At 47.2% G+C, this 23,233-nt stretch overlaps 1 protein-coding gene across 8 annotated transcripts in view; it reads right to left on the bottom strand.

Annotated features, from left to right (window-relative positions):
• The window catches only part of RALGPS1 (Ral GEF with PH domain and SH3 binding motif 1), a 531,171-nt gene that overhangs the window by 282,667 nt on the left and 225,271 nt on the right, over nucleotides 1-23,233 (bottom strand). For all 8 annotated transcript variants that reach the window (XM_075324643.1, XM_075324647.1, XM_075324648.1 and 5 more), the window contains one exon: nucleotides 11,235-11,361. In XM_075324643.1, coding sequence (XP_075180758.1) covers nucleotides 11,235-11,361 — 127 coding nt within the window. The remainder of the gene's footprint in view (nucleotides 1-11,234; nucleotides 11,362-23,233) is intronic.

Genomic DNA, 23,233 nt, shown 5'->3' with positions numbered 1-23,233 from the left:
GCAGCCAAGCCCACACCATAGCGCAGTAGCAACCAGGGGGTGGGACCCAGGAGGCAGGACTCGGGAGCAGCAGCCAAGCCCACACCATAGCGCAGTAGCAACCAGGGGGTGGGACCCAGGAGGCAGGACTCGGGAGCAGCAGCCAAGCCCACACCATAGCGCAGTAGCGACCAGGGGGTGGGACCCAGGAGGCAGGACTCGGGAGCAGCAGCCAAGCCCACACCATAGCGCAGTAGCAACCAGGGGGTGGGACCCAGGAGGCAGGACTCGGGAGCAGCAGCCAAGCCCACACCATAGCGCAGTAGCAACCAGGGGGTGGGACCCAGGAGGCAGGACTCGGGAGCAGCAGCCAAGCCCACACCATAGCGCAGTAGCGGCCAGGAGGCGGGAACGAGATGACAAGACTCAGGAGGTGGTACTCTGGAGCAGGTGAGCAGATTTTACCTTGCCATGGTGGGAGGAAGCGGCAGGACAATTTGTGAGCTACATTATGCCTATTCCAGTGCCTCCAGCATTAGGTTATGTCCGTGATGTTAGTGACATAACCTAGTGCTGGAGGCGATGACTAACTAGGGCTTAGCTTTGGGGTAAGGCTTATATTTAACCTAGGGCTTATTTTTGGGGGATGCCTATTTTTGGAACAACAGGGTATATGTTACTCATATGAGACATTTTATAAAATGGGTTGGAATAAATGAGTTTTTAGTAAGAAAGCATAAGAGCTATATACAGTTTCATCCTTGGTGTTGGAGAAAAATCCAAATGTTCAGATTGGCATATTATAGGTGCAAGTGTACACCCATCTTATAGGATGAAAGTCTTAATATGAATGTGGGTCTAAGGACCTGATCTGAGTGCTTAGACCTGCTGTCAGGCCAAGATTTTCATCCTTAGGACTACACTACATGGCGATGGGTTGGGTCTTCCAACGCAAGGTGGGCTTGACACCTATTTGTTGGAATACGTTTCACCCTTCCATAAACATTTTGCATTTTCAGACACATTTTATTGAACAAAGGTACAAAAGTGTTCAAAATACATGCAATATGTGGTGCAAGGTATGTTCTCCGGGATACTGGTATGAATTATACCAGAATTCGGGTACATTTATCATAGTCACTCTTCTCTGATGTATCAAGCCATCAATGACCCTTACACCTATTTGTTGGAATACTCTTCACCCTTCAACAAATTTTTTGCATTTTAAGACACATTTTATTGCATGAGGTAAAAAAGTGTCTAAAATACATGCAATATGTGGTGCAAGGTATGTTCTCCGGGATACTGGTATGAATTAGACCAGAATTCGGGTACATGTTCAAGTCCTCAATGACCCTGCACCATTCCACTTTGCATTCTCTTGAAATGAAGGGGCAGTCCAGTGCAGGTTCAATCAAGGCTATATATAGTGAGCACTTTAATAACCAGATCCATATAATGAACTGTTGGTTTTCTGGAATATATGGAGTCTGGAGAGCCCTATTAATCCGGAGGGCAGGTAATGATGCAGGAGGAAAAGTACGGAAAACATTGCCGAGCCCATGTATGTTATTAGTACTCTGGTACAGAGATTTTTCTTAAAAGCTGAAACGTTACGAGACGTCAGTATGTATAATCCAGGCCTATACAGCGGTGCTATATGTGGGACATCGCCATAGTATGTGTGGATCTCACACTGGTGCTTACTCTCCACAACTGATTGTTTATTATAGAAATTATTATTATATTGATTTTATAGAAAACAAAAAAATGACTTTTTTTATGCTTCCATCTGCTCAATGTAAAGACGTGAAATGAGCAATAAAGAAAACATAATTTATCACTGTTTGCTTTATGTATTAAATTGTACTTTCTATAACCTGCAAACCCAGCTACAAGTGTTACATTTCCCTGCAACGCCCCCCGCAGGGGGAATGTAGTATTACACATTTCACATTAAAATCAAGAGTCTGTCTTTGCACTGAAGGTCCTCAAAACTTTGCACTGGGTCCTTAAAAGCAAAACACACTCCTTATTGATGCTTTCTGCTCTTTCTAATGCAAAAGACATTGACGAGGTGTTCAGGTTTAAAAAGGTCTTATCAATTTTCACGTAAGAATTGGATGGACCAACTGGTACATCAGTAGGGTCTTACCATTGAGACCCCCATGGATTGACAGAACAGGGGGGTCTTGAATACTCTGTGTGATGGAGCACGCGCACTACTGTTATAGCACTTTCGGAGAAAGCTTAGTACGGGGACTACTAGGACCCCCACAGACTGACAGAACAGGGGGGTCTTGAATACCCTGTTTGATGGAGCACGCGCACTACTGTTATAGCACTTTCGGAGAAAGCTTAGTACGGGGACTACTAGGACCCCCACAGACTGACAGAACAGGGGGGTCTTGAATACCCTGTTTGATGGAGCAGTGGTGGAGCACGCGCACTACTGTTATAGCACTTTCGGAGAAAGCTTAGTACGGGGACTACTAGGACCCCCACAGACTGACAGAACACAGCAGTCTTTAATAATTCTCTGTGTGAATTGAGCTGTAGTCGCATACTATCACTCTATACTGTTTGTATGGGAATGCCGGGGAAAGAGCTTGACCTTCAACAGTCCTAAAGGCAAAGAATGGAGCAACAGAGACCACGTCTGACCACCCTATTTACACAGGAGAGTTAGGATCCCCTATTCTAATGATCAGGGTGGTCCCAGTAGTATGACCCCCCCCCCCCTCAATTCATCTACAATAAATTTTCACAGCAGGAATAACCCTTTAACTTTGGATCAGTGATGATTACTAGGCACAATAAAAAACAAAGGCACTAAACAGTATATTAGTGCACTTTTACACTACACTGATTGGTAGCGGAAATACGTGACACATTAATTCGCAGGACCCGGTCCAGCAGCCGCGTCCCTAGTCTGTTGGTGTCGAATTGGCCCGTGGGAACCGCGTCTTACCTGACGGCATCTCCGGCTATCGCTTTCACTAGCCAACTGGGTGCACAGTCATCATAGGTAGCCAAAAGAAGAGCCGCAGATGTCAGGAGGCAGGGGCGGTTCTCACGGCTCCCATACAACGGCCGCAGCTTACTGACGTGGTCAATGGACCGGCTCCTACGAATCACTTTGCACCATCTCTAACGACCCAAACCCCAAAGACATAAAAGAATATTAAAAACTTTTTCCAGACAATCTCTTTGTTTTATTCCATTGCCGGAGATTGCTAACACCGGGTCTGCAAATGGAAATGACGTGATCTTGGGAATTTTTCCAACTAACAACACAAAAAACTTTTCTTGAGCTAGAATATTATTTCCCCATTACATATCAGAGGAAATCTGTTGGATGTTTCCTTATCAGATCGTAGCAGTCTGTCCAAAATGACGAAGGTGGAAGCGGCAACCGACCCGAAACCGGGAAACGCAGCAGCTCAGTGCAGAGCCTGAAAATACCGGGATCTGATCAGATGCGTTACTGCTTGGTACAGACTAATGCTGACTTATTTGGACAAAGCTCAGAAAGTCTTCCCTGTGATATGTGTTAAAGTAAATTTGCACGTTCTTCGCAGACTAATTCCTATGGAAACTTTCTCATTTTCTTGGCCCGTGGTTTCTTTAATGTTGTGTGTGTGGGTTTGAGCCCTGCAGGTCAGCTCGGGATAACGCGCTAATGCTCCAGGCTTCCATAAACTGAGAAATGCATCTGAAATGACAGGTCGTGGATAGTCTCATCCACACGGAAGATAAAAGCAAGGACTATGACGGGATTTGATTCATTGGCTTTTGCAAAAGTTACTCACACCGGAAACCATGTCATAGACACCTCTTTTGGGAATTTTAACCAATTATCAGAAGTAACGAAACTTAGGTTGGGGGTTCAACATCCAGGATCCCCACTGCTGCCACAAGGGGCCCCTCCGTCACATCTCTTAATCAGAGGTTTCTCAGTCCTATCTGCTACTGGGTAATAGCTAATATGGCGGCCATTACAGCTCCAGACTGACACCCAAGTTTTAAAGCGCACCAAGGATTTTCCTATGTAACCTCAAGCACTGGATTATTCTATACATACCTTTAGTTGTCAGCTAGGATGTATAGGTTTGGAAACACAAGTAAAGTTTGTAAAATGAGCAGCTTTTGAGTGACAGCAGCTGCCGATCAGCTGATAGCTGGGTTGGGTATTCATAGTGATTCCCGCCCCCCTGCCTGTCCATCCTCCTCTGTTATTTATGCTAATTCTATTATAGAATCGTTTTACTAAGTGACTAGAAGGACCTGTGTTGATGTCATACCCATGTGACCAGAAGGGGAGGGGCCTCAGCCAACATAGCTGATACCAGGAAGCAAGATTATTTTTCTGTTGGCTGAAGCCCAACCCCTTCTGGTTACATGGGTATGACATCAGCACAGGTCCTTCTAGTCACTTAGTAAACGGATTCTATAATAGAATTAGCATAAATAACAGGGGGGCGGGAATCACTATGAATACCCACCCCAGCTATCAGCTGATCGGCAGCTGCTGTCATTCCAAAAGCTGCTCATTTTACACACCAATTGTGTTTCAAAACCTATACATCCTAGCTGACAACTAAAGGTATGTATAGAATCAGCCTGATAGTGCCAGTATAGCACTGGCTTTAGGTTATATAGGAAAATCCTGGCGATTGGTGTGCTGGTGCAGACACTTTTTTGGGAGCAGATCTGCTCCCTCAAAAAACATTATGCCATAAAAATCACCTAAAATGTTGGATATTTCTGCTCCTTTTTTTTGGATTGGATCTGCTTTAAAAAACAAACCTCAAAAACACTGTCTGATCATAGCCCGGGGTGACCAAATAGCACATTCGCTTTGCTATGTAATGATACTACCCCTCCTGCGTCATGTCTATATAGACGTACTATCTATTACCGTAAATTGGTTGCAGATAACGAAGGTAAGGATGTTTTTAGGACTTAGATGAAGGTGGTGATTTCTTGATTTTTGGGGGTTATTGCTCATCATCATCTGAATAAGAAAACAGAAATCCTGAAGGCTTCTCCAGCAACAAAGAGTAAAAAAAAAATGACATCCTGAGATGAGAGACTTTGACTCCCTGCCCAGAAGCAAGGAATACGTTCCCATTTAACAGCTTGTATATACTAACAGAAAGACATTATGATTGCAGACAGGCCCCGGTCTAAAACTTTCCTCTGAGCTGGCCAGCGCTTGGGATCACTTCACCGGTAAATACATACAAAGCTGTGAGAGTGTCTATGTAGTATTAAGTGATTTTCTGACTATTGCAAGTTAGTAACAACATTTGCAAAGTTGAGGTGTCAATGGCGTGCCAAACCCCAAACGTCCATCATTCTCGCCAACTTTAGCACTAAGATTTATGCACTTGACATAAGAGAAGGCGATGATGTAATAAACCCTGGGTGAAACGGGGCTATAAAGAACAGAAAGCACATATAAAATGTAACAACACAACATTTGCACAGGCCAGAATGGATGTGCTAGGCTCAATTAGCTCCGGGGTCTACAGCCCAGGACATGGCGTGCCCCGTACCAGCTTGTTTGTATAACCCAGAGTATATAGAAACCAATTCAGTGTCTTGTGAATAATGTTCCTGACGTTCTCTGCAGATACAACACAATGTATTGATCTTTGGCACCAAGAAACATAGAATACCCAAAAGCCTCTGGAGCCAGCAACGCCACAGGAGGAACAGAAGGAGAGCATGTTATTCAACGCGTTTCGAGGTCACTTACATACAAAGCAAACTCCTTCCTCTGAGATTTTTTATATCCAGCGCGGCCATCATCACTGACAATCCTCCAGCATCATCTCCACGTACAGGAGAGGATTCGCCCGTCCTCAGCAGCTGGATCGACACGCAAACAGGAGTAGATGTACGCTCTCCTTCCAACCAGGAAAGCGCGTACATCTACCGGCGCCCACTGCTCCCCTTTACAAATGCTATTTCCCTATGAGCGAGTTGTTTTTCTCCTATATTTTTTTATTTAGTTGCATTTCTTATCCAATGTCTAGCATGATAGTCATTTAATATATAATTTTTTTAATACTTTTTTTTTTTAACAGGATCCCATTTACGGAATAGCATAATATACTTAAAGCAGTATACTAATGTGTACCCAATGGAGGCTAAACAAACGCCCTTTCAGATTAAAGGTTTCAAGGACCCCTAAGGTTTAAGGACCTCAGCTAGTAGCGCACCACCAATGGCAGCAGGGCCACGAGACCGCTATGGGGCCCGGTGATCAAGGATCACACTTTCAATTGTTTCGGCATCGAGGACTATGGGGAGTGTATTATAATATATGGAGGACTATGGGGGTGCATTATAATACATGGAGGACTATGGGGGTGCATTATATGATGATATGAAGGACTATGGGGGAGGTGCATTATAATATATGAATAACTATTAGGGGTGCATTATAATACATGAAGGACTATGGGGGGTGTACTATAATATATGGAGAATTATGAGGGCTGTATTATAATACATGGAGGACTATGGGGGGTGTTACATTATATGCAGGACTATAGGGGAGCATTAAAATATATGGAGGACTATGGTGAGTGTATTATATTGTATGCAGGACTATGGGGAGTGTATTATAATATATGGAGGACTATGGGGGGTTCATTATAATATATGGAGGACTATGGGGGGTTCATTATAATATATGGAGGACTATGGGCGGTTCATTATAATATATGGAGGACTATGGGGGGTTCATTATAATATATGGAGGACTATGGGGGGTTCATTATAATATATGGAGGACTATGGGCGGTTCATTATAATATATGGAGGACTATGGGCAGTTCATTATAATATATGGAGGACTATGGGGAGTGTATGAATATGTGGAGGACTATGGGGAATTTATTATAATATATGGAGGACTATGAGATGCAATATATGATATGAAGGACTATGAGGGGCGCATTACAATATATGTATAACTATGGGGGGCGCATTACAATATATGTATAACTATGGGGGTGTATTATAATATATGAAAGACTATGGGGGGTTCATTATAATATATGGAGGACTAGGAGATGCATTATAATATCGGATATTATATTGGGATATCGGAGTATGGGAAAGCTGGGTGCTGAGGGAAAGGGTTGAGTGTCAGCATAATTATCCTGTACCCCGAGGGGACGGGGATCCTAGGTACGAATTGTGGAACCGGGGCCAACTGAACTCTAGTTAAGCCACTGGTGTTGAAGATACCGGTCATGGTCGGCAGGTATTGTGCATGTGTCCTATTCTAATGACAGGACTCGTGAATGATCCCTGCCAATCTCGGCAAGTATACGGGGTCTTACATCATCAGCTCTTCTCACCTCCGATGCTGAAGTGTCAATTTGCATCAAAATCTGCATTTTCCATTCAAACAAGCAATTAATTATTAAAACAAATCCCTGGGATTCACAGATGCAAAACCTCAACTCAATAAATTAGAAAAGCAGACTGTGGTTTTGCATGTTAGATCCAGTTGTAATTGGTCAGACAGACTCTTTGTAGCTGTCAAACTTCATGTTCAATCATTCTGAAGAGTAAAAGGTGGGCAGGTCGCATGTGTAAGCGGCTCGTAGTTTGGCGTAATTTCACCTACATACGGGGGGAGGGGGGGGCAGTGAGACAGGGACTGTTCGTAAACTGATTACCAGACACATCAGATGGACGTAAAAGCTACAAGTCGTGTCAGATCGCACATCGCTAATGCACATTCGAGCTGCCGAGTCCAGTCTTTCAGGAGACAGCGGATAATTGATTCCTACAAGAGCAGTCACTTAAATCATACGTCTGTCGTAGTCATTCAGCCGCAAACTGAAAGGTAATGCAATATTTTCCAAAGTTTTGGAGTGAAATATGAAAGACAGATGGCCGAGGATAGAAGCGCATTGCATGGGAAGGGATCTGTGGAATCTTTCTACTTTAGGATGACGAGTTTACATCAGACACGAAAAAACTTCACCAAATGCAAAGCTTGGATGAAAACAGATGTCAGACGGACGTTAATCAAACAGATTGACCTTTTTTTTCGTCATTAGATAAATATTTCACGACTTTGGAAAGTTCTGGGGAAGATGCTTTTATTCTGTACATCATCCACAGTGGTCAGGCTCGCCATACATTGATAGCGGACTCTTCTATAACCGTGCGCTCAACAGGGAGTCGGGGGAAATACAGACACTTCTTCTGAAGGAGCGAGAATGTTAAAACCCAACGCCCACTCCTTCTCTTCCCCAACATCAGACTTCGGGAAGAGCTGGAGGCCCCTATAGACATTAGATGTCTGATCCCGCTGAAATCGGCTCATCCGGTATATGTGGCCACATTTAGAAATGAAGCAAGATCAGAGGGAGATAAAGGAGAAACAAGATCCCATAGAATCACCAAATGTCCCTAACGTTCATCAATGGTTGCACAGGGGAAGATCTGATTATTTTCACCAGGTCTCACTTTTCAGATTTGTTTTGGAAAAGCAGCCGCCCGCCTGATTATTTGCTGTAGTAATTTGACAGATTTTTTGTTTGGATAAATCTCACCTAATATAGGCTGATGTACCGCTCATGGCCGGTGTAGAGGCAGTGAGCGGGATTAGTGGACCCACTGGACCACAGGGGGGGGGGGGACTAGGGCTTACCGTTTAGTGGGAGGGGCTTAACTAAGTGCCCACCTCGAGGGGGACGCCAGGTAACACTCTCACGGCAGTGACCGGGACTGTGGCAGCTAAGCCCCCGGGCAGGTGACAGACTCAGGAATAGCCGGGTACAGGTGGGGTGACTAAGGCAGGCTGGGTACAGGTGCTTACAAACAGAAATGGTGGGCAAGGCAGGGATAGGACATGGTATTGGAAGGCTGGTACTGGAGACAGACACAAGGCTAATGGGACAGGAGCTCACGACCTGAGAACTAGCTAGGTAGCAGACTGGAGACTGACTGACTAACAAGAGGCATTGTGCAGGCACCTCCCCTAATGGGAAGGTGCCTTAAATACACAGTGCTTCTCAGCCACAGTATGAGAGGCATTTCCTGGAAATGGCATGCCGGCCCTTTAAGAGGAGGGTCGGTGTGTATGCACGTCTTAGGCCCTGTGCGCACTAGAAAAAGGAAATTTCTTGAGAGTCTCAAAGATTAGCACACTTACATTAAAAAAACGCACCAATAACGCATGCGTTTTTACCGCGTTTTTTCCGCAGGTTGGTCTCTGCGGGTTTTTTTTTACCATTATCTATGGCAAAAAACGCAGGTACCTGCAGAAAAGAAGTGACATGCTCATTCTTTCTCTCAAGAAATTCTGCAGAAAGATTTTTCTTAAGAAAAAAAGCAGTGTGCGCACAGCTATTTTTTTTTCCATAGGTTTTGCTGGGGAATGTCTGCAGAAAGGTTACAACCATTTTCTCAAGAAATGTCTGCAGCAAAAACACAAAAAAAAGCGTGTAAAAACGCAGTGTGCGCACAGGGCCTTAGGTGCACTCCTGGGAACCCTGGGCGGCATGTACAGGACCTGGGAGGGGAAGGAGGCAGCAGCACACGTGGATGGCCGGGGGAGTGCAAGGGAGGATGTGACCCAGCCGGGGCGGTGAGTAAGTCGGTGTATGTGCAGAGACACCAGCATTACAGATGACTAGAGACATAAAGTTGCGAATCTTGAATCACATGAAAGCGGTGTATTATATGCACCCATAATAACTCACTTGCAGTACAGAATGGATCAGTAAGAGCTATTCTTCGAATCTGGAGAGACAATGTGGGTCGCGCCATGAGGAATCGACCATGAAAAAAATGTCCATAGGAATCAAGATCCGCTGCGGGAATCTCCCGATTAATGACATCCTACCCGAGCTCAGTGATAGACTAGTCCGGTGACGCTGCAGGCCACTCAGGCTGCTCATGGTACCAGCGGATTTCCATTCTGTCCAAATGCATTCAGCGAGGCAGAAGATTCCTCAGACGACCATTAATTCCCATACTGATGCCATGTCAGAGTGTGTAAGGCTGCGGGGATTTCTGTGTGGAGCGGACACTCAATGAATTCATCAAGGTGTTTTGAAAACGCTTTGTTTCCATTTCTTCATTATTTGCCCCTCCCTGTCCATCCCGTGCGTTCCACAATTTCACACCTTTTCCTTCTTGGTGTTGTAATTTTGATCTTGAGGATTGTATTATTACAAAATTTAGAAAGCAAAAAGTGAATGAAACAAAAACAGCAAAAGGAAGCTGCAATTACCACGGACTGTGTGGGCCGTGAAACCTCATACATTCTCCGGTCGTATAATTTACAACCCAGTGTTATTCGCGGGCGCTGCCACAAATGTGCTGATCTCACTGGATTCTGACCATAAAAATCCGAGATCTTGGCTACCTAAGAAAGAAATCTATTACCCAGAACATGAACTGTAGTGACTTTCTGGAAAGCCTCCACTCCACAATACAAGCTCAAGAAAGACCAAAAAAAAATAAATAAATAATCTTTTTTGCCCCCTAAATTACCAAAAGGAGGGGTCATACCCCTACTGCTCCTGTGGTAACGTTTCCCTGGTGCTCTGCTCATTCCGGTTCCAACGACAAGTCGACACGACTGCGGCCAACAATCGCCTGAAGGGATGACATGTTGTGTCCAGGTGATCAACGTTGGATCCGGGTGATCATAGACTGTCAGGAGACCAGGGAAGCATTGGCACTCTTCAGAATCCGCGGCAACACTTGCCCGTATGTTTGGGATAATACATCCGCCAGGAATATTGTGTAGATGTGAGAAACAGACATGGACCTCGCCACACAAGACTGACCCGTGAACAAGAAAAAACACTTATTCTTCCTATGCCCGGAACATAATGTACCAAAATAGCCTGTACCCAAACCACAGCGACTTCCAGAGAGGGAAAAGCTACAGTATCTAAACTCAGCTATGTTCTCTTTATTAATAAACGCCTGTTAAAGGTACAAATCCAATGTTTACTGACATAAGCTGCCCACAACCTACCGGAAGCAGTGACGTCATTGTATACACACACAAGATTGGAGACATAAACCGGCGCCGAGCCATGGGATGACCGGTAGGAGCGGACGTGGCCTATGTGATGAATGATGAACCGATCGCATTGCTATCACTTACCGATGGTGGAGGGAAGACTCGTCCGTCCACAACACAATGACGGACAACTTCACATGGACCTGTCTATCAAATACTAAACAGGGGTGAGACTTACCTAAATATGGGATGGACGGGACCATCTTTAAGCTTCGGATGTACTCTCTCGTCCGCTTGTAATTGTCCTCTTTTGTGAGCAGGTAATCCAATTTATCAAACGTGGCCTTGTCCTTTCGATTCAGCAGCTGAGAAAAAACACAAAATACGAGTCAGATACAATCAGAAAATCATATAAAGCAAATGCTGAATATAATGACAGTGATATCGAGTGAGGTTTTTGCTAGTGGAAATTACACACTTGGGTGCTGGAATAAAAGGATGAAATAATCTGCTACATTACTGGATTTATCTAGATAAAAGTACAATGTCCAGGATTGTAAGAAAATACTAAATTAAATAATAGAAAAATAAACAAAAATAAATAAAACAAAAACCTAGCTTCGGCTGACATCACATCTGTGCTCGATGATCTGCTGCAAATTATGTCAGATTTTCCCCATTGATATGATGGACACTCTGATGATGCCCCCCAATAAGTCAATACAAACCATGGGGCGCTCTTCCCCACCTCCCTCTAAATACAGAGGTTTTCCAGGTTTATGATATTGATAGCCCAGGTCCCCCCCCCCCCCCATGGATCAGATGTTATTATCTCCAGCAGTGTATGGAGCCGGACAGGACCACTCCGTACTCCACGAATCTGTGCTTTCCGGCTCCACTCACTGATCACATCCGTCCACCGCTGAATCTGCAAATATATCAATGGGGTTTGTCATGGACGCACCCATCCAATACTGGTGTCTTCTAAAGATTTCGGAAGCCAGAAAAACTGAGTTTGCTACAATTCTGCACAGTGGGAGCATTTGGCCCGGAGTCCATGACAGGAGAGGTTTCGCAGTTTGCCTAGACAAGTGTGGTATTTATTGGAGGGATCGGGCATGCTGAATTTCAACATGCTCAATCCTTTGTTCTCACTGGAGGTATGTGGCATCTGGCAGCAGTTTACTTTACAACCCATCCTTTAATAGCGGGTCTCTGCCCATATATATAGGTTTTAAACCCCAGAGAGGTAGTAATATAGAGTAGGAAGGACTATAATGACGTAGCCGTGACTTGTCTACTCGGTAAGTATGAAAATTGCCATTTTGAGATGCAAAACATCTCCACTTTTTTTTTAGAATTTTTTTGCATGTACCGGTATATCTTTTTTTGTCTCATTTTACAACCCATGCAGAGTCCAGCATACATCTGTACAATAAGGGAGGACACTGTAAAACAAATCACAGATCCCTAAAAAGTGAATGGCAGCTTCGGTCTCTACCGGTTTTTAGCCTAAAAATGCACAAAATTATAGTTTCCATTCACTGACTGTAAAAAGCGGGATTGAAATGGTAAGGAATGACCAGTATATATTGTACATACTAGAAATATACATGCCTTGAGTATATGGTGTATAGAAACAATATGTAGCCATAACGACTTATTTTATTCCTATACATCTACTGTATTACATAAGACGATCCCCATCTAGTTTCACTATTTTCTGCACCTTCTTCTTTAGAAATGTGTGTACGTATTGTGTCACTAACCATGAACAAGAAACACCAAAGAAGGAATGCAAGCTTATGCCAAATACATTATAAGATATTTACCTTTACGAAGCTTTTCTTCCGAAACGCGCGTCAGGTACGTGTGAGTCTCTGGACTAGTAATTGCGTTTACACTTAGACACTTGTTCTTTTTCTATATTTTGTTGCTGCTATTCACACACTTGTGTCTGATATTACATGCAATTATATTTACCTTTGTAAGTTTTACAGTGATAATTACTATAAGTATTTATATTTATGTATTTGCACTGTTTATTATTATTATTCATTTTTTTTATATACCATACCAGTAGAGTTTGCCAGGTGTCCCCTTGTTGTTTTTTCCTTGTACTTGCTGCAGTTTTGTGTATGGTTTTGAAACTTTTTAATACTTCCTTGAAAAAAAAAATATTTTTTATAAAGTATTTGGCATAAGCTTGCATCACTTTTTTGGTGTTTCTTGTACTTTTTTGCTTGCTGATGCTACGTATGGGTTGTGTTATAGGTTATATTGATTTACTAGCCATGAACAGACAACACAAGTAGCACCTACTGAACATCATTGTAAAGTTTTTGGGTTTTGCTAAGATGTTATACATGCTCTTGCCAAACAATCTGGATTAAGCGGAGTTATGGGATTATCTGTGCGGAGTGAGAGCGTTTTATTGTATTTACACCACTACTATAGTAACAACCTGAAGTCGGATTGCATTTTCTTTTCTACCGGTATAAAAGCTTTTACTGACAAAAGTGACAGATTCTTCACATTTTATACAACTATTAGCTACACTCACAAAGGCGCAGGGATTGTGGAGCTGTCAGAGACTTTGCTTAATCCTTCAAATTTGGGGTAAATTAAACCTATCATCTGGGTCTGACATAAAGAGAAGACCGCGGATGAGGCAGATTTTGCCACGTTCGTTAATCCCTCATTTAGTCAGCAGTATTTGCCCAAACAAGCCTGAGACTCGCTCGCTTGGCACGTATCTTCCCAACTTATAAAAGGTTTTACTCGTCAGATGTGCGCTTCGTCTGGGAATCAAGTTGACCGAGTGAGGGGGTGAGGATAATATTTCCAAGGTCAGCTGGCAACTTCTATATAAAAAGGAGGGAAAAATAAAAAAAGATCTGATTCACCGCTGTGGGCAGCATCTAAAAATGCCCACCCATGCAGATGAATGCAAATCGATTTGCCAAACCACCATTACTGAGACCTAAAGTCTGCAAAAGCTGCGAGGACAGATGCAGAGGGGGCATGATACGTTTCGCTTCTGATGATACATAGCTCTGCGTAGGGGCTGTGAGCGCAAATGTGCACTATATGAATATATTGGACTATTGACAATTATGGTATCTAATTTAATGTCACTTTGTCAAGTGCTTGCTTGAACAATACATTATCAGTACAGATCTTCAGCTTCCTGATGTAAAAAAAAAAAACAAAAAACAATTTACAGACAAAGCGGAAATCTTCAAAATGTTGTGGTACTAACCCACTATGTCAAAAAGATCTGTACCTAATTCTAGATACAACCCTTAACACTTGCTCTTCTTACAGACCCTAATGAAAGGATTCCAGTAGATCTTCACCGATCCCTCATGATATTCCCAGATGTCGCGGCCTCGCAGGAGAACACGTTGTTCTTCCCGAGCTTTTATTACACGTTAAGGAACACGTGCCGGAGGATCCGAAGTGGAAAGTATTTTCTGCTGATGTTTGTATCACTCCATAATACTTTGGCTCGACCCCTTTTTTCAGACTCGTCCACATGCATAAAACAGTTCTTAGAAATGAGGAGAATGAGATTCATAAAGATGTAAAATTACAGCAGCCAGGAGGGCTCAAGGGAGAGCGGACAGCTGCTCGCTCTTACACGGCAAGTGGGAATATTGTATTGGAAAGACGGAAAGAAATGATGATATCAGGCACAATGTTACGGGGAAAGTCATACAATCGCCGCTCCATAACACGGAGAGCTACAGAAGGAAAAGGTTATTAGTTTTAGATGTGTACCCTACACTTCAAAGGTTTGGGGACAATTTTGTCTTTTCCATGAATAATATACTTGTATTTATCAGACGAGCTGCATAATGAATAGAGAATCTCGTGCAGACAGTGACGAGGCCAGAAATAATGATTTTTATTTGAAATAATAATGTTCTCGTCACACTTTGCTTTCGGCACAGAATGCTCCTTTGCACAATTCCAGCTTTGCAGACTTGTAATTTGCGGGGGTAATCTGGAGATATTTCCCCCCTCCCACAAGGTGGATTGGCTTGATGGGCACTTTTTGGTACCATACGGTCAAGCTGCCCCCACTACAGCTCTATAGGGTTGAGGTCTGGTGACTGGGCCGCTCCATTACAGATAGATACCAGCTGCCGGCTTCTCTCCTAAATAGGTCATGCATAATTTGAAGGTTTGCTTTGGGTCATTGTCCTGTTGTAGGATGAAATTGGCTCCAATCAAGCGCTGTCCACAGGGTATGGCATGGCGTTGCAAAATGGAGGGATAGCCTTCTTTATTCAAAATCCCTTTTACCTTATACAACTCTCCCACTTTACCAGCACCAAAGCAACCCCAGACCATCACATTACCTCCACCATGCTTGACAGAAGGCGTCAGGCACTCTTCCAGCATCTTTTCAGTATTCTGCGTATGTGTGATCCAAACACCTCAAACTTCGATTCGTCTGTCCATAACACTTTTTCCAATCTTCCTCGGTCCAATGTCTGTTCTTTTGCCCATATTAATCTTTTCCTTTTATTAGCCAGTCTCAGATATGGCTTTTTCTTTGCCCCTCTGCCCTGAAGGCCGGCATCCCGGAGTCGCCTCTTCACTGTAGACGGTGACACTGGCATTTTGTGGGTGCTATGTAATGACGCTGCCAGTTGAGGACATGTGAGGCGTGGATTTCTCACACTAGAGACTGTAATGCACTTGTCTTGTTGCTCAGTTGTGCAGCGCGGCCTCCACTTCTCTCTACTCTGGTTACAGCCTGTTTGTGCTCTCCTCAGTTGTGCAGCGCGGCCTCCACTTCTCTCTACTCTGGTTACAGCCTGTTTGTGCTCTCCTCAGTTGTGCAGCGCGGCCTCCACTTCTCTCTACTCTGGTTACAGCCTGTTTGTGCTCTCCTCTGAAGGGAGTAGTACACACCGTTGTAGGCAATCTTCAGTGTCTTGGCAATTTCTCGCATGCAATATCCTTCATTTCTAAGAACAAGAATAGACTGTCGAGATTCACAGGAAAGTTCTCTTTTTCTGGCCATTGTGAGAGTTTAATGGAACCAACAAATGTAATGCTCCAGATTCTCAACTAGCTCAAAGGAAGGTCAGTTTTATAGCTTCTCTAATCAGCAAAACTGTTTTCAGCTGTGCTAACATACCTGCACAAGTATTTTCAAGGGATTTCTAAACATCCATTAGCCTTCTAACACAGTTAGCAAACACAATGTACCATTAGGAGACTGCAGTGGTGGTTGTTGGAAATGGGCCTCTGTACACCTATGTAGATATTGCACTCAAAACCAGACGTTTGCAGCAAGAATAGTCATTTACCACATTAACAATGTATAGAGGGGATTTCTGTTTAACGTTAGCTTCATTGAAAAAAAATGTGCTTTTCTTTCAAAAATAAGGAAATAAATATCTAGGTGACCCTAAACTTTTGAACTGTAGTGTAAACTCTGAACTTATAAGAGATATAATATAATGGTAGGTAGAGGAGGGAGATTCATCTGTATAGTCCCAACTACAAAAAGTAGATCTTGGTTCTAGTTCTGTGAACTGGCAATGGATGCAAGTCTTCCAAGTCCGGGAGAAGCAGTGGAAAGTGAAGGTGCCATTGACTGCATCAGATGATGGGGTGGTAACACTGACGGGGAGCGAAATCAGTAAGCACACCAGACCTCAGAGTCCGGTCCTAGAAGATTTTCCCTATTTTGGAGCGAAGGACAACAGTAATTAACTCTTAGAGAACCTTTATTTTCCTATGATGGGATCCCACAAAAAAAAAAAGACCAAAAATAAATTACACAAGAGTGAACAATTCAGTACACATATTACATTTCTTTTGGGACAGGAGCACAACAACGAGGCAGAAAGCCCCAAAAGTGACAGAAGTTATCACTTATTCTGCAGATAGTTTGTCCTTATTGGGAATAACCCTTGAATGCATTTTTCGGATTTAAAAAAAATAAATAAATTATGTCACATGGCAGCAGTTTTTTGTTGTTTTTTTGCTAACTACCCCTCCCCAGGTTCAGCGCTGAGTCTCTGCCCCTGGTCCGAATATCTATTAAGACCCATATAGAGTTGAAATACTTCAACGTATCTGTCACAAACCACCGGGGGGGTCACTCAGAAATCCCCCGCGCTGGCTACCAGTACGTCACAATCGGGGGGTAACAAGTGGGGGTCACCCCTCCTTTATACCTCCCGACCGACAGACAGAGCACGTGACGCGCTCTCTAGCGCCCCTCTTATAGTCAGGCCAATTATGGAATTGCCCGACCATAAGCAAGGAGGCCGCTATACTACTTATGCCGATTATTGAAGGGTCCCCGGTGAGAGTAAGGTATATATTCCCCCGACCTCCGCGGGCGGAATATATAAAATCTCCCCGAATCTCACTGGCCTCCCCACGATAATCCTTGGCACAATTCGCTGCCACCAACCGATTTACGGTAACTATTAGCCGAACACACAGACGTGGGATTCAAGATCGAGATAACAGAACAGCCCAAGATTAATTATATAATTTAATCAGCCTAAAGCACACTAGAAACTACAATATATACAATAGGGAATCTACAGAATATACATATGTCAGAGTACAGTTACAATCAAAGCATGGGTTACAAACAGGCATACACAGTTCCAGCAGTTACCTTGTTGCGTCTGGCCACAGGGGGGCGCTGTACCCAGGTTTCTAGGATCCTTCCCACAGATGTTTCCTACACGTGCCCCCAGCGAAAAGAACACTGGAAAATGGCCGAAGTAGGGTTATCAACCTGGGCAGATCCAGGTCCCCTCCTACCTTAGTGACCTCACAGGGAAGCACTGCTCCACCCCTGGCTTGAGTTATGGACAATCCACAACATGGAATATGGGCCATAACTTTGCCTGGGAGCGTCGTAGGCGGACGCCAATGCTCTCATTGTGACAGTTATGAATTTAGCTACAGAACGAGGGGACTCATGACCTGTCTGCCAGTTCCCCATTGGCTGATATCACGCCTGGGGCATTTCCCAATGTCCTGCTCCCATAAAAAGGGTGTGCCGGCATCGTCCGCATGCGGAGACACCATTTTTATGGTTGCCATATTTATCGGAAATATGGCTTGCGAGATATGAACCATTTTTTACTGGAGTCGTTCTGTCTGGCTATTTCCATAGCCTTGCTAATGAGATACAACTCTTGTTACAGGGTGACGGCAGGGAGTCATCCTGTGTCCATTGTTCCCACACCACCTCATTTCCATATCACAGGACATGGCCATGGAGGTGTAAGTGGAACACTGAGAACAAGAAGGGAGGGGGCACTGCCAGGGAGTGATGAGGGATTATGACTGGAGTCATAATTCATCTTCATATCCCGGGATTTGCCTCACACCTCCCCCCTTTTGAGGGCGCTAGGGGGCAGCACACTCCGGTGTTCCCCCGTGCGCCCGTCCGCGACCTCTCCTTGTCGGGACAGCCCGTCTGCGTTACCGTGGTCACGGCCCCTTTTGTGGCGAATGGTGAAGTTGTATTGCTGGAGCGCAAGGCTCCATCGCAACAATCGCCCAATCGTCTCAGAGACGGTGTGCAACCAGCTGAGGGGATTGTGGTCCGTCTCCACGATGAAGTGGCGCCCGTATAGATAGGGTTGCAGACGCTGCAGGGCCCACACTATGGCCAGGCACTCCTTCTCCATCGTGGAATAGGCAACTTCCCTTGGTAACAGCTTCCTGCTCAGGTACAAGACTGGGTGCTCTTGGCTCGCAGAGTCCACCTGGCTGAGCACCGCACCGAGGCCGAAGTCACTGGCGTCGGTCTGTACTACAAACGGCCGCGTGAAGTCGGCTGCCTGTAGCACGGGCGGGCTGGACAGGGCGTCCTTTAGGGCCCGGAAGGCTGTCTCGCAGTCCATTGTCCAATCGACTGCAGAGGGCAGCTTCTTCTTGGTGAGGTCCGTCAAGGGCTTTGCCAGGCTACTATAGCATGGAACAAACCTCCTATAGTACCCAGCGGTCCCCAAGAAGGACATCACCTGCTTCTTGGTCCTGGTGGTGGGCCAGGATGCGATGGCTTCCACTTTCTCAGGCTCGGGCTTCAGTGTTCTCCCACCTACCCGGTGACCGAGGTACTGGACCTCGCTCATGGCCAGCTGACACTTTCCCGGCTTGATGGTCAAACCTGCCCGGTGGATCCGCCTGAGCACCTGTGCTAGATGCTCTAGGTGGTCCTCCCAGGTGGGACTGAAGACGGCAATGTCATCCAGGTACGCGGCCGCGTACCCTTCAAGTCCCTTGAGCAGGGTGTTGACCATCCGCTGGAAAGTGGCAGGGGCATTCCTCATCCCGAATGGCATCACCGTGGACTCGTACAGTCCAAATGGGGTAATAAAGGCAGAGCGTTCCCTGGCCTTGCGAGTCAGGGGGATCTGCCAATATCCCCGGCTCAGATCCATGATGGTCAGGTACTGAGCCCCGGCCAACTGATCGAGCAGGTCATCGATGCGTGGCATTGGGTACGCATCGGCGACCGTGACCGCATTGAGCCCCCTGTAGTCCACGCAGAACCGAGTGGTTCGGTCCTTCTTAGGGACGAGGACTACAGGCGAGGCCCAAGCGCTGTTGGATGCCTGGATCACCCCCAGCTTCAGCATCTCGTCAATCTCCTGGCGCATGTGTTGCTGCACCTCCAGGGAGACCCGATATGCTGAACGCCGGATCGGGGGATGATCCCCAGTGTCCACGTGATGGACAGCCAAGTCAGTCCTTCCGGGCTGGTTGGTAAACAACCCCCGGAAGGGGAGGAGGGTGGCCCACAGCTGGGACCGTTGGTCTTCCAAGAGCTGGTGGCCAACCTCCACATCCTCAATGGATCCGCCTGCCCTAACCTGGGCTAGCATATCCAAGAGGGTTTCCGCTTCTCCCTCCTCGGGCAGGTTGCACACGGGGAGCGCACATGCCTCCCGCTCATGATGTGCCTTCATCATGTTCACATGGAAGGGCTTCCGCCTTCCACGGGCAGGGTCCAGGGTGACCAGGTACGTTACAGGGTTGAGCTGCTGGTACACGAGGTATGGGCCTTCCCAGGCTGCCTGAAGCTTGTCCTGTGGTACGGGGACCAGTACCCACACCTTTTGACCCACTTGGTAGGTCCTCTCACAAGCGTTCTGGTCGTACCAACGCTTCTGATCGGCCTGGGCTTGAGCCATATTGTCGTGTACCAGTTGCGTCAAGGCCTGCATTTTGTCCCGGAAGCGCATGACATACTCGATAACCGACACTCCAGGGGTGGCCAAATCCCCTTCCCAAGCCTCTTTCACCAGAGCCAGGGGGCCCCGCACACGTCGCCCGTACAGGAGCTCAAACGGTGAGAATCCTGTTGAGGCCTGTGGAACCTCCCGGTAAGCAAATAACAGGTGTGGGAGATACCGCTCCCAGTCACGCCCATGGGAGTCGACCAACATCTTAAGCATCTGCTTTAAGGTGCCATTGAACCGCTCGCACAGGCCATTAGTCTGTGGATGGTACGGGCTGGCCACCAGATGTCGCACCTGGACTTGCTTACAGAGGGCCTCCATCAGCTGGGACATGAATTGGGTCCCCCGGTCAGTGAGCATTTCCTGGGGAAAACCCACTCGGGAGAAAATCTCCAGCAATGCGGTGGCCACCTTGTCAGCCCGAATGGACGACAAGGCCACTGCTTCTGGGTACCGGGTGGCATAGTCCACTACCGTCAGTAGGAAGCGTTTCCCGGAGCTGCTGGGGATGGCCAGCGGGCCGACCAGATCCACAGCCACCCTCCTGAAAGGCTCATCGATGATTGGCAGAGATACTAGTGGGGCTTTGGGGCGTGGCCCCGCCTTCCCCACTCTCTGACAGGTTTCACACGAACGGCAGTAGGCAGCCACATCGGCCCCCATTTTTGGCCAGTAGAAATGCTGGTTTAACCTGGCCTTGGTCTTAGCGATCCCTAGGTGTCCGGCCATCGGAATCTCATGTGCGATCCGCAACAACTCCGTCCGGAACGGATAGGGTACCACCAACTGTCGGTCCCTGGGCCACGCCTCCGGTGAACCCTGCTGGACCGTGGCCCGGTACAGCCGTCCTTGGTCCCAGACCACTCGCTCCGGGTCCGAGTCCGAGGGAGGCTGTGCCGCCTGCTCCTTAAGAGCTTTCAGGCTGTCGTCAGCTTCTAACGCTGCCTGAAACCCCTGACTAGATGTGGCCAGAATCGACGAGACTGTCACATCTTCAGTCAGTACCCCGGGACCTGTGTCCTGGCCTCCACCTGACTCGGCTGCCACTTGGTCAGAAGGGGAAGAGCTATCGGACCTCCGGGAGGCCCCTTGGCTTCCAGCACTCCCACTGCGGGTGACAGCGGCCACAGCCGCTGCGACCGTGGGTCGTGCCTGCTCCTCCTCCGTTCCTGACCAAGTCGCCGGTTCAGGCAGACCTACCTGGCTTCCTGACACCCCGGTTGTGGGGGAACCATGCACCGAGATCTTACCTGGGAGCACTTCCGCTCCTGGACCGGCCCCAATCTCACCTGCCTGTTCCCCTCCTGCAGCAACAGAACCCCGCTGTGAAATCTCTGGGGACCCCACATTTGCTGTGGTAGCCCCCACCCCACACACTGGTCCTCCCCCTGCAGCACCCTGCTCTCTGCTTATCCCTGCAGAGGGCAACAGATCCCAGCTCACAGGCTGGTTACTTGTAGAGGCATTGTCACACCTTTCTCTGACCCCCTCCCCTCCTGTCACAGCTGCAGCTGCGTGTGTGTCTATGGTGTCTATGCAAGCAGAAATATCAGAGTTCACTCCCTCCTCCCTTACATCATTCATAGATAACACATTAACATTGTCAGGAGTCATGTCAGTACTGGCTGAAGGTTCAGCCCTTGGGGGGGGCCCAAACTGGGAGGTTATCTGCCCCAAATCTGTCCCAAGTAGCACGTTTGCAGGGATCCGATCAGTTACCCCCACCTCCCTCACCCCTCGCCCTGCGCCCCAGTCCACATAAATGTCAGCAACAGGCAGCGCCGGGTCAATGCCTCCAATCCCGGAGACAGCGAGGGTTTTTCCAGGGATCAAGTCTTGGGGGGACACCATCTCAGGCCGCACCAGAGTCACCTCCGAGGCGCTGTCTCGCAGTCCTATGGTCACAGACCGGCCGACGGTGACAGGTTGGAAGCTGTCCAGGGACCTACCACCACCCCCACCCACACAATACACCTTGGGCGGCCCTTGGGACGGGGACGGAGCCGGGGCCTTGGGACGCTGAGGGCACATGGCCTTGAAGTGTCCAGGTAGGTTGCACTGGTGGCACCGTCTTGGCTCTGCCACGGGCCTGGAGAGGGGAGTTGAGGGGGACACCCCCTGCAGTCTAGGGGCAGGTGGGGCAGTCGCAGAATTCATCTTACCCCCTCTCCAGGTGCTGCTGGTGGCTGCTCTCCTGGCTTCAGGAGCCCGATTGTTGGTGTAGTCATCGGCCAGGGCAGCTGTAGCCGTGGACCCCTTTGGCTTCTGGTCTCGGATGAACTGGCGGAGATCCTCAGGGCAGTTCCACAAGAGTTGCTCCGTGATGAACAAGTCCAGGATCTCCGGTCCGGTGGAAAGCTGCAGGCCTTGGGTCCAGTGGTCGGCAGCTCGGGCAAGTGCCCGCCGGTGGTCAGCCCAGGAGTCCTTTGGTCCCTTCTGCAGGGTCCGGAACTTCTTGCGGTAGGACTCCGGAGTGAGGTTGTACTGTTGGATCAGGGCCCGCTTGATGGTGTCGTAGCCCTGATCTGCCTCAGCAGGCAAGTCCCCAAGGATATCCAGGGCCTTACCCCTTAAACGGGGGGTCAGGTATTTGGCCCACTGGTCCTTGTTCAGATGGTGCTGCAAGCAAGTCCGTTCAAAAGCAGTCAAGAAAGAGTCCAAGTCTCCATCCTTCTCCAGCACTGGGAAGTCCTCAACACGGACCTTTGGAAGTTTGGTGTCTCGAAGGTCACGTGTGGCTGATGAGGGCCGGAGCTGAGCTAGCTGCAGCTGGTAGTCACGGTCTGCCTGTCGCTCTCGCTCTCGCTCTTCACGCGCTGCCTGCCGCTCTCGCTCCGCAGCCTCACGCTCTGCGTGCCGCTCCGCAGCCTCAGCGTCACGCGCTGCCTGCCGCTCTGCCCTGCGCTCTGCCAGGAGTTCCTTGTAGCCCTTCTGGTCTCCAGCCTGGAGAAGGGCCATAGCCATTTGAAGAAGGCTATCCGAGCCTCCCAGGCTC

Source organism: Anomaloglossus baeobatrachus, chromosome 9 (genome assembly GCF_048569485.1).
Source record: "Anomaloglossus baeobatrachus isolate aAnoBae1 chromosome 9, aAnoBae1.hap1, whole genome shotgun sequence".
In the NCBI taxonomy this organism is placed as follows: domain Eukaryota; kingdom Metazoa; phylum Chordata; class Amphibia; order Anura; family Aromobatidae; genus Anomaloglossus; species Anomaloglossus baeobatrachus.
The sequence above is the reverse complement of the archived record's forward strand: the minus strand, read 5'-3'. Positions and strand labels throughout refer to the sequence as shown.